The 12,839-nt window shown below is 44.8% G+C and overlaps 1 protein-coding gene across 4 annotated transcripts in view; it reads left to right on the top strand.

Moving 5' to 3' along the window:
- Positions 1-5,269: 5,269 nt before the first annotated feature.
- Erg (ETS transcription factor ERG) overlaps positions 5,270-12,839 on the top strand; it is a 101,866-nt gene continuing 94,296 nt past the window's right edge. For all 4 annotated transcript variants that reach the window (XM_029470515.2, XM_021184503.3, XM_021184501.3 and 1 more), the window contains exon 1: positions 5,270-5,392. In XM_029470515.2, coding sequence (XP_029326375.1) covers positions 5,375-5,392 — 18 coding nt within the window. In that variant the 5' untranslated portion in view covers positions 5,270-5,374. The remainder of the gene's footprint in view (positions 5,393-12,839) is intronic.

Genomic DNA, 12,839 nt, shown 5'->3' with positions numbered 1-12,839 from the left:
GACACATTCAGAGACACGTGCACACACATGCACACGCTCATGCACACACATACACACAGACATATATAACGTATATACATATACATAGATACATTCATAGGCACACACTTATATACATACACATACACACAGATATCTGGACATTCACACACATACACACACTCATGCACACAAAGACATATAGATACACATATACACACAACAGACATGTATACACAAAGACATATACATACACACAAATACATACACACACTCTTGCATACACACACACACAGATATACAGATACACACAGACATATACACATAAAGACATACAATACACACATACAGGTACACACACTATACACACGCACACACACATTCAAATATACTCACACAGAGTTTTGCCCAGCAGGATAAAACCTAAGTATGGTGCACACTATAAATAGAAAGAGTCTTTAGCCAGTGATGAATGGGAGACGGGGAAGCTGACAGCTTCTTAACACCCTGCTTGCCCTGATCTCAAGCGAATCCTCTCTGTGATGTAGATGGGAAAGTTCCACAGCGTCGTGGAGTTTTCCATTGTGGGGACAGGTCCAGATGGCTGATTCTTATCTCCAGTCTCAGGCACGTCCCTGGCAAACATCCTTGGGACATCCTTCTTACAGGGTTCTTGTGAATAATCCAAACAGTATGCGTTTAAGATTCACATGTCATCCAGGGAACAATGTACAACATTTCTTTTGGCCTTAAAAAGCCTGTATTTCTTTCATGGATGAGTTCCAGGTCTTGCAGGTGTGTGTGTGTGTGTGTGTGTGTGTGTGTGTGTGTGTGATTTGACTAGCGTGACATGGGCTTCCTGAAAGCCGAGTGGTGGGTCAGAGCCCAGTCATCCTGACTTTGTCAGTACCTAATGAAATTTCTGGTGTGAGAAATTTGTGTTATTAATACCAGCAGGATGAACTGTCAGGCCCATGGACACCACAACACAGAGGAGTGTCTTCTTTTTTTTTTAAACTAAAATTAGATTTCTATAAAAGAGTGATTTTGTGTTTGTGTAGAAATTTAAAAATACATACTTGTGTGTGTGTGTGTGTGTGTGAGAGAGAGAGAGAGAGAGAGAGAGCGCACGTGTAAGGTGGACAGGTGCCCCAGGAGGCCAGAAGATGTCAAATCCCTTGAACTAGACCTTGAACTGGAGTTAGATGCAGTTGTGAGCCACCTGACATGGGTGCTTGAAACCAAATTCAATCTTCTGCGAGAGCAGCAATACTCTCAACCACTGAGCCATCTCCCCAGCCCTGGTGGGACTAGGTTATAAGTGCACAGAGTCTGGCAGCCAGAAGCATGTGTTGCATGTCTACCTGCGTTTCTAGGTATTTGCAAAACAGTATTTGCATATTACTTACCCATGTTAATAGAAACATGTAACATGCATAGCATTGCAAGTGTCTTGAAAATATAAACGAAACGATAATTCTCTGTGTTGGCATTGTGAGGCGGCAGAGCTTGTTGCTGTATCTGGTTTCATTCTTTGCCTTTAAAACAAAAGGCATCTGCGAACATTTTACATGGTGGTTTTTAGCTTACCAGGCAGCAGTCTTCCGTATCAGTAGGTATTCCTACCCTACCCAGTTTCCCTACAGTGTTGGTGTGTGCATGTGAGCGTACACACACACACACACACACACACACACACACACACGGGTGGCAGTGCCCTTCTCTGTTGCTCTGTTTATTATTCCCTTGAGACAGAGTTTCTCAGTGACCCGGGGCGCGCTGTTTTTCTGTGAGCTATAGGAAATCCTCAGTTTAGATTTGTAGGTGGGCAAGGCCATCCCTGGTTCCTTCTGTGGATCAGAACTCGGGTCCTCATGCTGGAACAGAGGGTGCTGTACCATCTCCCCTATCCCATTTCTCCTCCTCCTCCTCCTCCTTCTTTTTTTTTGGTCACAGATATTCCATTTTATTGATGCTTGGTGCAGGGAAAGTTAATACGGAAGCCATGACTGTGCTGTTGCGCCGTTACTGGGCGCTCCACTATTCTTTCCACTATGGTCCTGTTTCATTTGCAGAGTTCTGCTGCCCTTGGCCCCAGTGTGCCCAACTACATAATGTACATAGTTAATGAGAAAATGAGGGTGCTACATCAGAAAATCAGACATGACTTGGGGGCACGTGAATGGTGGTGTGTTTTTGTTATTTATGATACATTTGTGCAGTTTTGTATTTTACACAATTTCCTGTTTGCTTTGGAGGGAGCTATACACAGGCTCATCAAAGGGAGCGGGCTTTGTGAGTGATGAACTCGGGGTGGAGAACTGGACAACGGGATATGTGTTCCTCCAGCATTATTGCTCTGTGTGGCCACTGTGGATAAGAAAGGACCTAGTCCTGCCAGACATACTGGGCAACCCCCAGTAGCTGCCAGATTGCTCCCTAACTAGATCTGTCCAGTGAGAGTCTCTCTTAAAGTAACATTTGAGGGGAAGCTAGTTCTCAGGTGCTGTGTGACTGGATGCCAAAACCACTTGGGAGCACAGACTTGGGGCCAGGGAAAGATAAAGTGAGCTCCCCCATCTTTACTCCCCAGGGTAACGTAAGGTTTGGGAAGTGGCATGGGGTGTTGTAATTCATAGGAGTGCTATGCTACCAATAGTCAGTTGACATTTATGGGAAGAGCCCTTGCATTCAGTCATCTGGGGAAGCCCAGCCTGAGTGCTTGTTCTAATGGCATCAGAAATTACTCTGTTTAAAGGTAAAAAATTGGCTAAACATTTTAAACCAGGGATTTTTTTTTAAAATAGGGGAGTTGCCATTTTAGAATCCCGTGGCAAGTTTTATAACTCTGATCCCCAAATTATTATGCTAGCTGATCATGGTTCAGACTTTTGTTTAAGATCGAAATTAGGCACCATGAGAGGTATGGCTAGAGTCTTTAGAAAATAGAGCAAATAATTATAGCGTCTGGTTTCTTTTTATAATTACTCAAGCAAATAATCTAGTCTGTAATAAGAGAGTATTTTATCCAATCATAAATGAATGTGTATAAATATTGGAGGGCTGGGCACATGGTGGAGAAGCCAGAAATCTGAAGTGTGTGGAGTGTCTCTCTGTCTTGTAACTGTCCTGACAGTTTGACTTGGCCTAGACAGGCACGATGGAATTCTGGGCAGATCACAGCCGGTTTTAAACTTCCATAAAGAGGGAGTTACCACCTCCACAGGACACAGTCAGAATCCTGGTGGGTTCGTGGCTATTTTTTTGCAAAGAAGCCAGCCTTTTAAAATCCCACACCTGGTAAATCTACACAGTGGATCCTGTTACATTTCAGGATCAGCAGTTAACATTTCAGATGGATCTACTCTTAGGAGAGAAGAAAACAAAACCAAGAACACAGTGTGGTGCTCTGCTTGGGACTTTGGTTACTTTGTTTTATTTCTCAGGGCTTGTAGGAAGCTGCTGGGATAAACAACTCAGAACTTTGAAAATTTTAGGGGAAACAGTTTTAATCAGCCTGACATCTTGTTCATTGTTCAGAGATAAAAAGGAGCCTGGAATCAACATGCTCTCAAAGGTGCAGAGAACCAACCCATCAGCCTCCCATCAGAACTGGGAATTAGAGTTCTTATGTATTTTTCTTTCTTGCCTTTTAACATCCCTCTCCTGGTCCCCACCCCCTCCTCCTCACCCTGATCCTTTCCTCCCCATCCCCTCTCCCCGCTTCCACCCCCCCCCCATTTTTTGAACTGCTGGGGTTTGAACCCACAGCCCCTGACTATGCAAGGCAGGTGGCAGGAGGGGGTCGCCAGGACCCACCCCAGCACCTCCATCTGCTTTTCCTTTCTTTCTCCTCTTTTGTGTACTGTAACTTAAGGGGTGGAGGTGGACCAGGGGCAAATAAGAGAAAGGAGCTGGTGTGTGGCAGAGCTGGCCCAAAGTCTGAATGAGTTTAGTTCACTGCCTGTCTACCCAGTAACCAAGAATTGTCCATGACTCAGGCTCTGGTCCATTGTGCTGCTTGGGTCCCCATGAGACCAAGTGACGGGTCCAACTTTCATGTAGTTCAATTCAAAGCAAACTGTTGTTTCTTCCACAGACCAAGTAATTTCCTGAAAATGAGTAATTAAAGGCCTGAAACCCTGTAAAGGAATGTTCAGGCCTGTGTCAGTTCAGCGTCCTTCAGGGGAAAGCTGAGCTACAGCTCTGAACCTGAGGCTTGGCTTCTATGCATTTATGAGAACTTCTCCTGGCCTCTTCTCTTAGCTCAGAGTTCTGTTGGAATCCATGGTCCACAACAGGGGTGTCAGAGAGATGTATGTTCTAGAATGTAGAATCTAGTTATTTGGTGTGTGTGTGTGCACTCATGAACACATATACCCATATGTAGTATGTATATAGGCATATATGTTGGTTCAGGTGAACGTGCATGTGAAGGCCCCCAGTCAACCCTGGATGTTATTCCTCAGATGTTGATCTGGGACCAGCTGATTGGCATATGCTGACCAGCTAATGAGCTCCAGCTATCTGCTTTGTCTCTGACTCCCCAGGGTTAGAGTTGAAGGTATGTGCACGACTCCCAGCTTTTGTCTGTGGGCTCTGGGGATGGTACTCAAGGAGCCCTGCTTGCATAGTTGACACTTTAGGGATTGAGCCATCTCCCCAGCCCCTTTAATGAGTATTTGAAAACAAGATCTTGATCTGATTTTTCTTTTTCTTTAGTTTTCTTTGGTTACCTCAATTCCAGCGTCTGTATTTTTGACCAGATTCCTGGGGAGCAAATAATGATTTTACATGTTTGGAAAGAGAATTCCTGAAGTAGTTCTCGAACATTCTATGGAGACTTTGAATAAATGGAGGCTTGTTGGTAGCTGTCCATTAAATTGGCCATGCAGCCATAGGTACTAGGTCCTAGTTAGCTTCAGCCCTCTGTGCTGGCTGGTGGCGTTCCTGGGGAGGGGGCGCTGTAAAGACAGGCACCCAGGCACCCTCCCATGTGCAGCCATGCAGAGCCCCGTCACATCTGTATCCTGCTTTGCTCTGGTACAGCCTGTCACCCAGAGTCACGCAGGTCACACCTGCTGTGACAGCCCTGGCTTCAGCCAATTGATGCCTTTTTTTTTTTTTTAATTAAAAAACTTCTCCTGGCTGCATATCATCAAGAAAAACAACATTGTTTTCAGGGTCTCTTATCTCTCCACTCCCAAATATCCTGTTTCTTCGGGCTGGGCAGCCAGGACCAATAGAAACCTCTTCCTGCCATTGGCTGACTTCATTTCCCAGACTTAGCACAATCTCATCCGCTCTAAACAACCTCATCAAAACTACTTTCTGGTCAGAGAGAAGCAATAATTATTATTAACATTTATTAACGATCAATAAACTTGATTGCGTTATGGCCAGCACTATTAAGGTAAGGAGAGGGTTCCTCTACATTTGACAAAACCTTGTTTTTCTTGCGCTGGGCTTCCTTTATCAAGGTAGATAAGTTAGGGTTGGGCAACACCCCCCCCCACCACAATAGAGGACAACAAGATTTCCTTTGCGCTGCCTAGTAAATTTCCTTTTTCCTACTCAGACCATCCGCAAGGCTTAAAAACTTCAAACTCAGAAAAAAATTGGGGTTTCTAAATTCACTGTTGAGCACCGTGGATTTACTTCTGTGAAGGCTTTTTGGAGCACTTCTGAATTTTCAGCTTCTTTACCTGTTCCTAACGGTGTCTGGATGTGGGTTTGATACGAGGCATTAACCACAGAGATTGGAGGGCAGGGTCAGAGAGATGGTCTTGTCAATGGTGAACATTTGGATACGCATTGGGGACTCCGCACCACCAGGCGTGCCAGCATGTCTCCGTGGAAGTGAGGAGACACTCGGTGGCTGTTGGTAACAGGATGGACGAATGTTGGCTTGAATTGTGGGGACCTCCATGCCGAGAGGAATCGGGCGCCTCAAAACTCAAATGGTGGTAATTGGGTGTGTTGGTTTATGTGTCTATCACAAATAAAACACCTGTCTTTTTGTGTACTGCAAGCTTTCTTCCCAGTGTTGTGTGGTTCGTGGGGACTGTAAAGCAGTGGTCTGTTGGTCTCTTCTCTGCTGCAGGTGGGTCTATGTGTTTTCTTGTACATGTTTCTAGAAGAAAGCTTACCGGTAAAGTTTAGTTTAGAGACAAAGCGGCACGGGCCACCGGTTGAAAACTAAATGCAGCCTGGTCGCTACAAACAGCTGATACCAATACAGAAACCTGTGGAATTAGTTGTACAGGGAGATGGCGGGTCTGTTAAACTACATTCCAGGCCACCGGGCTTTGGTGACATTCGTAGGAATGAGGGAAGCCAGCAATCTATATAGACAAAGGAAGCCAAAGGGTGTGTTTATTCGTTGTGTATTTAGTTTTGTGGCACAGAGATGGCAAGTGGCCTATTTGTCCAGTAAGGGTTCTGCTTAGCTTGAAAACTCATGAGTATTGGGGTTTGCCCATAACAAAGACGAGGCGTTAGAAACCTTCACCGGCTGATTATATGTACCGTGGAAACTGTGTTTCAGAGTTCCATTTCTCAGGCTGTATCCTATAATCCAGTAAGGCTCACACCAAAAGCTGCCGTCTGAGACTTTTCTTTCCCTGGCTCCAAGGAATAGGACCAGCTGCAATATGGTGACCTAGAGGGGAATTTTAGCATTGTGTCTGATAGACTCTAATTTCGGATAAATGAGTAGAAACGACTTATTTTTACAACACCAAATGCTGCTTTTGGAGTTCTGCTCTAGACTCCTAATATTCTGTGTAAATCTTAGATAGCTTGAGTAGAAGCTTATGTGGGTTCATCAAACTCCACAAATCAATGCTTTAAAGGGCATGGAAAGAAGAGACTGCCCTGCAGAAGGTGGGATGTGTTTGGACAACTCTCCAACGCGTTACACTGTTTCGTTTAAGACCCATGTGTGTGAAGAAGTCACCTTTGAAGTCAGATGGAATTTTTATCTTTTGAATATATTTGGGGACAATTACTTGCTCTTTTTAGGACTCTGTTAATGTGTGAATTCTGTGTCACATGTGTGTAGTGTGTCTCTCCCTACAATAGAAATGACTTCCAGTGAATTCTTTAATGTCCCTTGTTAAAGCTGTCTCTCTCGAGTGGTGACTTACTTGAAGATCAGCTTTCTGTGAGCTTTCCTGGATCAAGTAGTAAGATGATTTTATGGCTTTGTTTGTGACACGGGAAAAGAAGTCTTGAGTCTGTTGGCTACAATTTTAATTACTCTGGGACAAGCCTCAAATTAGCACAGGGCAGTGTCCTCTGAAGTTATGAGACAGTCCCCATAGGGGGATTTTTGGATTGGAAATAAGCTTGGAGTTTTGGGTGTTTCAGTAAATTAAATCAATGAGTTCTTTGACTTGCAGATGCTCTGGGCTGGTGAAGCTGGCACATCATCACCTCTGTGTGGGATGCTTTTCCTTTAGCCACTCTGCCGAAAGCCCTGTGGGGCATTTTTCTGGTAGTCTTGTCTTGCTTTGGCAATTTGAGGTAGAGAGAACATGGCGTTTCATTCGGGAGAGGTAAAGGCATTTTTAGGAAATAGTATTTCTCTCTGCGAAGTTGTGGGTTTCAGGATGAGACTGAGGGTTCTAATAAACCAGGACAGCAGCCGAGCCAACATCTGTCTGAGAGCATCTGGAAGGTGGCCTGAGGGCTTCATTGTACAGTGCGGAGAGATGCGTAACCCTGGAGCCTTTTGCTCCCCACATAACCTTATATACTTGAGTTAGGTGTTTGATTCAGCCTTCCAAAGATTTTTCTGAACTTGTTTGTGGTGACATTTGCCTTTTGGGCAGCTCAAGGAATTCTAGGTCTGTACATAGCATTCTGCTTTTAAAAACATTGGTGGAGGGGAATGGAATAGAGTTATGGTAGAAGCCGTCTTCTCCTGAACAGTTTAGGAGGCCGTGAAGCCTAGGTTGTAAGCCTTAACGGCCATCATTGGGAAGAGAGGCCCCTTGGTCTTGCAAACTTTATATGCCCCAGTACAGGGGAACGCCAGGGCCAAGAAGTGGGAGTGGGTGGGTAGGGGAGCAGGACGGGGGAAGAGTATAGGGAACTTTCGGGATAGTATTTGAAATATAAATAAAGAAAATATCTAATAAAAAATAAAGTTGAATCTTGTATGCATGCATGTGTATGTGTGTATCTGTAGATTTGTGTGTTTGTACATGTGTGTATGGATTGGTGTGCATATGTGTCTGTAGGTTTGTGATGTGTGTGTGTGTGTGTGTGTGTGTGTGGAAGGACATGGAGGGAATGTGTTTAAACAGCAGCTTGGGTGGAAGCAGTTCAGGAATCAGACAGGATGTAGAAATTTCCTAAGGTGGCCCCTAGGCGAGCAGGCTCTGGACAGTTGGAAAGTTCCTAAGGAGGCCCACAGCCCTCTGAGCTGAGGATGGTGAGGGACAGGTCATCTCTGCATGGGCTTTTTACGGATGTGGTTACAGAACTTAGCTATAGCTGTGCTTGCTGCAGCCGTTTTCCTCATCTACCTTCTGGCATCAGGGGAATAGACATGGCCTCCCTCGTTCTGCTTTGTGGGGGATTCTGTGACACTGGAAGAAACTCCAGGTGCTGAATGTTGTTGTTCTTGGTAACTGCCACATCCCAGAGCACAGAGCAGCCCTCCCCCTTCTGTTCTAGCCCAAGTTCATTGAAAAGACAGCTTCTCACTATAACTTTCTGTGTGCATTTAGGGTATTTAGGGTCACTCTGGGATCCAAGCTGTCCTCTATGATATAGCAGTTATATCTGCACATGGATGAATCTCTCTCTCTCTCTCTCTCTCTCTCTCTCTCTCTCTCTCTCTGTGTGTGTGTGTGTGTGTGTGTGTGTGTGCATGTGTGAACGCACAAGCACCTATGCCCACCAGCATCCTGACTTGTGGCCCCAGCAAGCAGAATCGAAAGTGGATGACTCTCTGGGTGTCATTTAACCCACAGGAGGACTCCCACACTCTGAGAAATGTTCTAGAACAAAATGATTTTTTCATTATCTGTATCTCCTTTATTTCATTATTATTTTTCCTTCTGAAAAACAGACCTTGATATTTAAAAACATATTCCCAAGCACACACACACACACACACACATACTCACCAGTGTTTCTTAGAAAAGGATACATAGAAAATACAATAAAACCAGAAAAGCCAACTATTCCTAATGCCTTAAGGACAATGTTACTTATGTGAGTTTCCTGGAGCTAAGAGGCATTGATTTAGCCACTAGTGTTCATAAGACTCTGTGGAGAGCCACGGGAGTCTCTGAAATGTGTAGTCTCAGCAACAGTAATTTGCAAATGGTCTTGACAGTGTGTGGTGTCACACCACTGTGGCCAGTCTGGTCTAGTTGCTACAGAAACGTCAGCTATGGTAAGATGAAGGGCATTGCTTCCTGCCCTGTCTGGGAACACCATCAGATCACTCCAGAGGCCATATCTTATGTTATATGGACACATACACCTTGCATTTAAGTGCTCAGCTGTTTGGTGCCTCTGTGTGACCCCATCTTTCTCACCATCAGTGTGGCAACCCAGCCTCGTGCTGGCGTGAGTTATCTGTAGAGCCTATAGCAGACAAGCAGTAAGTGACAGATGCTGTGCTTGGGACTCATGTCTTTGTCATCCTTTGTGATGAACTGCCGTGCTTTCTGATGCCACTCTTTGTCCTCTACATATTTCTTCAGGAGGAAAGCCCCCAGCCACAGACTCTGCCTGGATGTTTTCACAGACAGAGTGAACAGTGGAGTCACTTCCAGAAGTCATAACACAGCCTCCAAGCCTGTGGCAGAATATCCTGGGCTAGGGGGAAGGTGGGAGCTGGTGATTAGTGTCCTGTTGCAGTAGGTGAAGGTAGAGTGCTTTGGCTGCTCAGGTGACATGGTTAGCCTGTCGCTTCCTCCATTCAGAGACCCCTGGGATCCTTCACTGTTTAGAGTTCTCCATGAACATTTGTGTGTGTCTGTGTGTGTCGGGGGGTGGAATGGGACATAATTTTGCTTTATACAATTTACAGATGTAGAATGAAAGGCATTTTCATTCTAAGGAGAACACAGAGATGTTATAATCTAGATTCTCCACATCCCAGCAGGCCACCGAGGCTGCTGACCTGTGGTGTGATCTTTCTGATTATATGTGCCTCCTTGTTCTTCTATACAGCTAACTGTTCTGTTTGTTGTTGTTGTTGTTGTTGATACTAATTCATACACATTTCACCACCACATCACTTTAAGTTTTTAATAAGCATGATTTTGTGAATTTTGTATTCTATATAAGATAGATATTATCATTTACAGCTGATGTTGTGTCATGGGAAGTTCCCTCCCTTCATACTCTCATAGCGGCACTGCTATGCACCCTCTACCTGTTTTTTTGTTTTTTAAAGAGTGTATTTTTGCTTAAAACAGAAACTCTGGGGCCGCCTGTAATTAATGTGTACCTTTAAAATCTTTGTCAAATTTAGAGATTTGGCCCATTTCACAGACTTTCGCTAGAGGCCCTGACTTGCCCACAGCTTCTCGGATATTTGATGTCACCGTTGTCACGGTTGGGGAAGCATGGAAGGTCCTTCTCTTCATTTGATCTGAATTTGTTTCAGCATCTTGTTCCCTTTTGTATGACCCTGTCTCTGCTTGCAGGGTGATCTGTACTTTCCCCTTTTATGCTTACCCACTGTTTGACCCAGTATGTTTCCCTGTGTGTGTCTCCATGGACCCTGACTGGAGCTGGAGGTGAGCTGTGTCTCCCTTTGTCGCTCACACTTCCTTCTGTTTCAGTTCCCCTCTCTCCTGCTTGCCCTGGTTTGTTTGTGTCTATATTCTTAGGAAGCCACAGGGCTTTGTTCTTAGTAATAACATACACACTTTAGCTTTGTTAGTAGGGGCTGGCAAACTGCAGGGGCTGACAAGTACCAAAACAATGTATATCAACTAAAATTCCTTATAGAAGGGAGGTAAGAGGTCAAAACAATGTAGTCATCGTAAAGTCCCATTTCTTTCCTGACCCTACTGAAATAAGATGAATTAAATAGACTTCGTGCTTAAGGGCACACAAGATGGTTTAAAACATGTAGCTATAAGGATGTTGACTTTGGGATCCTGTTTGACACCATGACACCCTGAGCTGCCTGGCAGGCCTTGTGCTAAATAAACAGGCACAACATCTCAGGTGCTCAGAGCAACCGGGCTCTGGAAGCATGGAGAAAAAGCAGGTTAATCAGTCTCCTTTCTCCCTGTCCTTGGGGGCTTCTGTCTCCCTGTCCTCGGAGGTCTCCTTATGCGGGTTGTGTCCTGTATCTGCAGTGCTGTTTCTCTGCAGAGGAGAATGGTGTACTGAATGGTCTGGAACACATTAAGGCTCTGGGTAGTGAGAGTTCTTGTAATCATCTACTCTGTCATCTGTTCTTATGTGGAAAAAAAATCCAGCAAACAGCCATCCTGTCCCAAGAAGTAGCTAGACAGTAAACTGCTGGAAATCTTGACGGTGGCATCTTGCCTCCTCTGTGTTTGCTTGGCGACAGGGATTGCTTTTGGTGGTTGTTTTAACTTTTTTGAGTTTTAGACATGGTCTTACTCTGTACCTCAGGATGGCCTAGAACTCAAGGCAATCCTCCTGCCTCAGCCTCCCCATGGTCACAATTATAGGTGTGAACCACATTGCTGGCTTAAGAATATCTACATAATATGATTATTTCCTGAGGTACTGGGTATGGAGCCCAGAGTTTCATGCACGCTAGGCAAGCGCTCTACTACTCGGCTCCACGCTGTCCTAAGAATTCTTTCCTTATTTGGCTGTGTCCGAGGGGTAGAGGTTCCTGATTCCAGTCTGTTGGTGACTGGCTTACATGTCTTCAGCTCAAGTATGAACTTCCTTGATCTGCCTCAGGCGTCAGTAGTGAAAACTCAGGTCAGGGGTTTCCGCCTGGCCCCGTGTCGTCTTTCGGCAGGGTGTTGTGGAACTCAGCCCCGGGAGGAACAGGTGCCGTGCTGGTGTGTGCAGATAAGTGCTGAGAGTTTCAGAAAAGAAATGCCAAAGCCAAGTAAAATTATTTATGTTTTAAAGTGCCACATCAGAATCCAACTATAACATCAACATCAGCACTATTACTTCAAACACTTAGTAGAAACAATGCGTGCTTAGTTCTGGAAAATGTGATAGGGGACATCAAGCAGAGATGCTACGGGCTTGGCTGGCTGGCACACACTCAAGTGTGCATGTGTGCGTGTGTGTATGTGTTTATGTGTGAGTATGTGTGTATGTGTACAGATGTATACATATGTATATGTATGTGTGCCTATGTCCACATGTGTGCATGTATGTGTGCATGTGTGGGGCGTATGCATATGTGTGTGCATGCCTGTGTGAGTCTATATATACCTGTGTGCACATATATGTTCTGACCAGAGGTCCAGTGCTGTCTATCTCCTCATTTATACTAATTCAGCTAAACTGACTGGCCAGTGAAGCCCCCCAGTCCTTCTGTCTTCTGCACTCCACTGCTGGGTTCACAGAAGTACCTCCCAAAGGAGTCTAGATCTACACTGGTGCTGGGAAATCTAAGGTCTGGTCTGCGTGCTGGAATAACAGGAACTTCATGCACTAAACCCTCTGTCACCTCAGCCCTGAACAATCTTACTTTTAAAGCACCCCTGTTTATGACTTGCCACTTCTTTGGCTGTCTTTAATTGAAGTGTTGCAAATACCACACCGGGCCTTTTCCTTTTCTTTCTACTGTTTAATAAGCACTATCATGGATTCAACTCTGAAGAGAGCCCCTCACACCTCCACAAAAATATCCAAGTCAATTAACTCAAATAATCTCT

The sequence above is a fragment of the Mus caroli genome, unplaced genomic scaffold, assembly GCF_978045245.1.
Source record: "Mus caroli unplaced genomic scaffold, Mus_caroli_1 scaffold_17, whole genome shotgun sequence".
Classification (NCBI taxonomy): domain Eukaryota; kingdom Metazoa; phylum Chordata; class Mammalia; order Rodentia; family Muridae; genus Mus; species Mus caroli.
The sequence above is the reverse complement of the archived record's forward strand: the minus strand, read 5'-3'. Positions and strand labels throughout refer to the sequence as shown.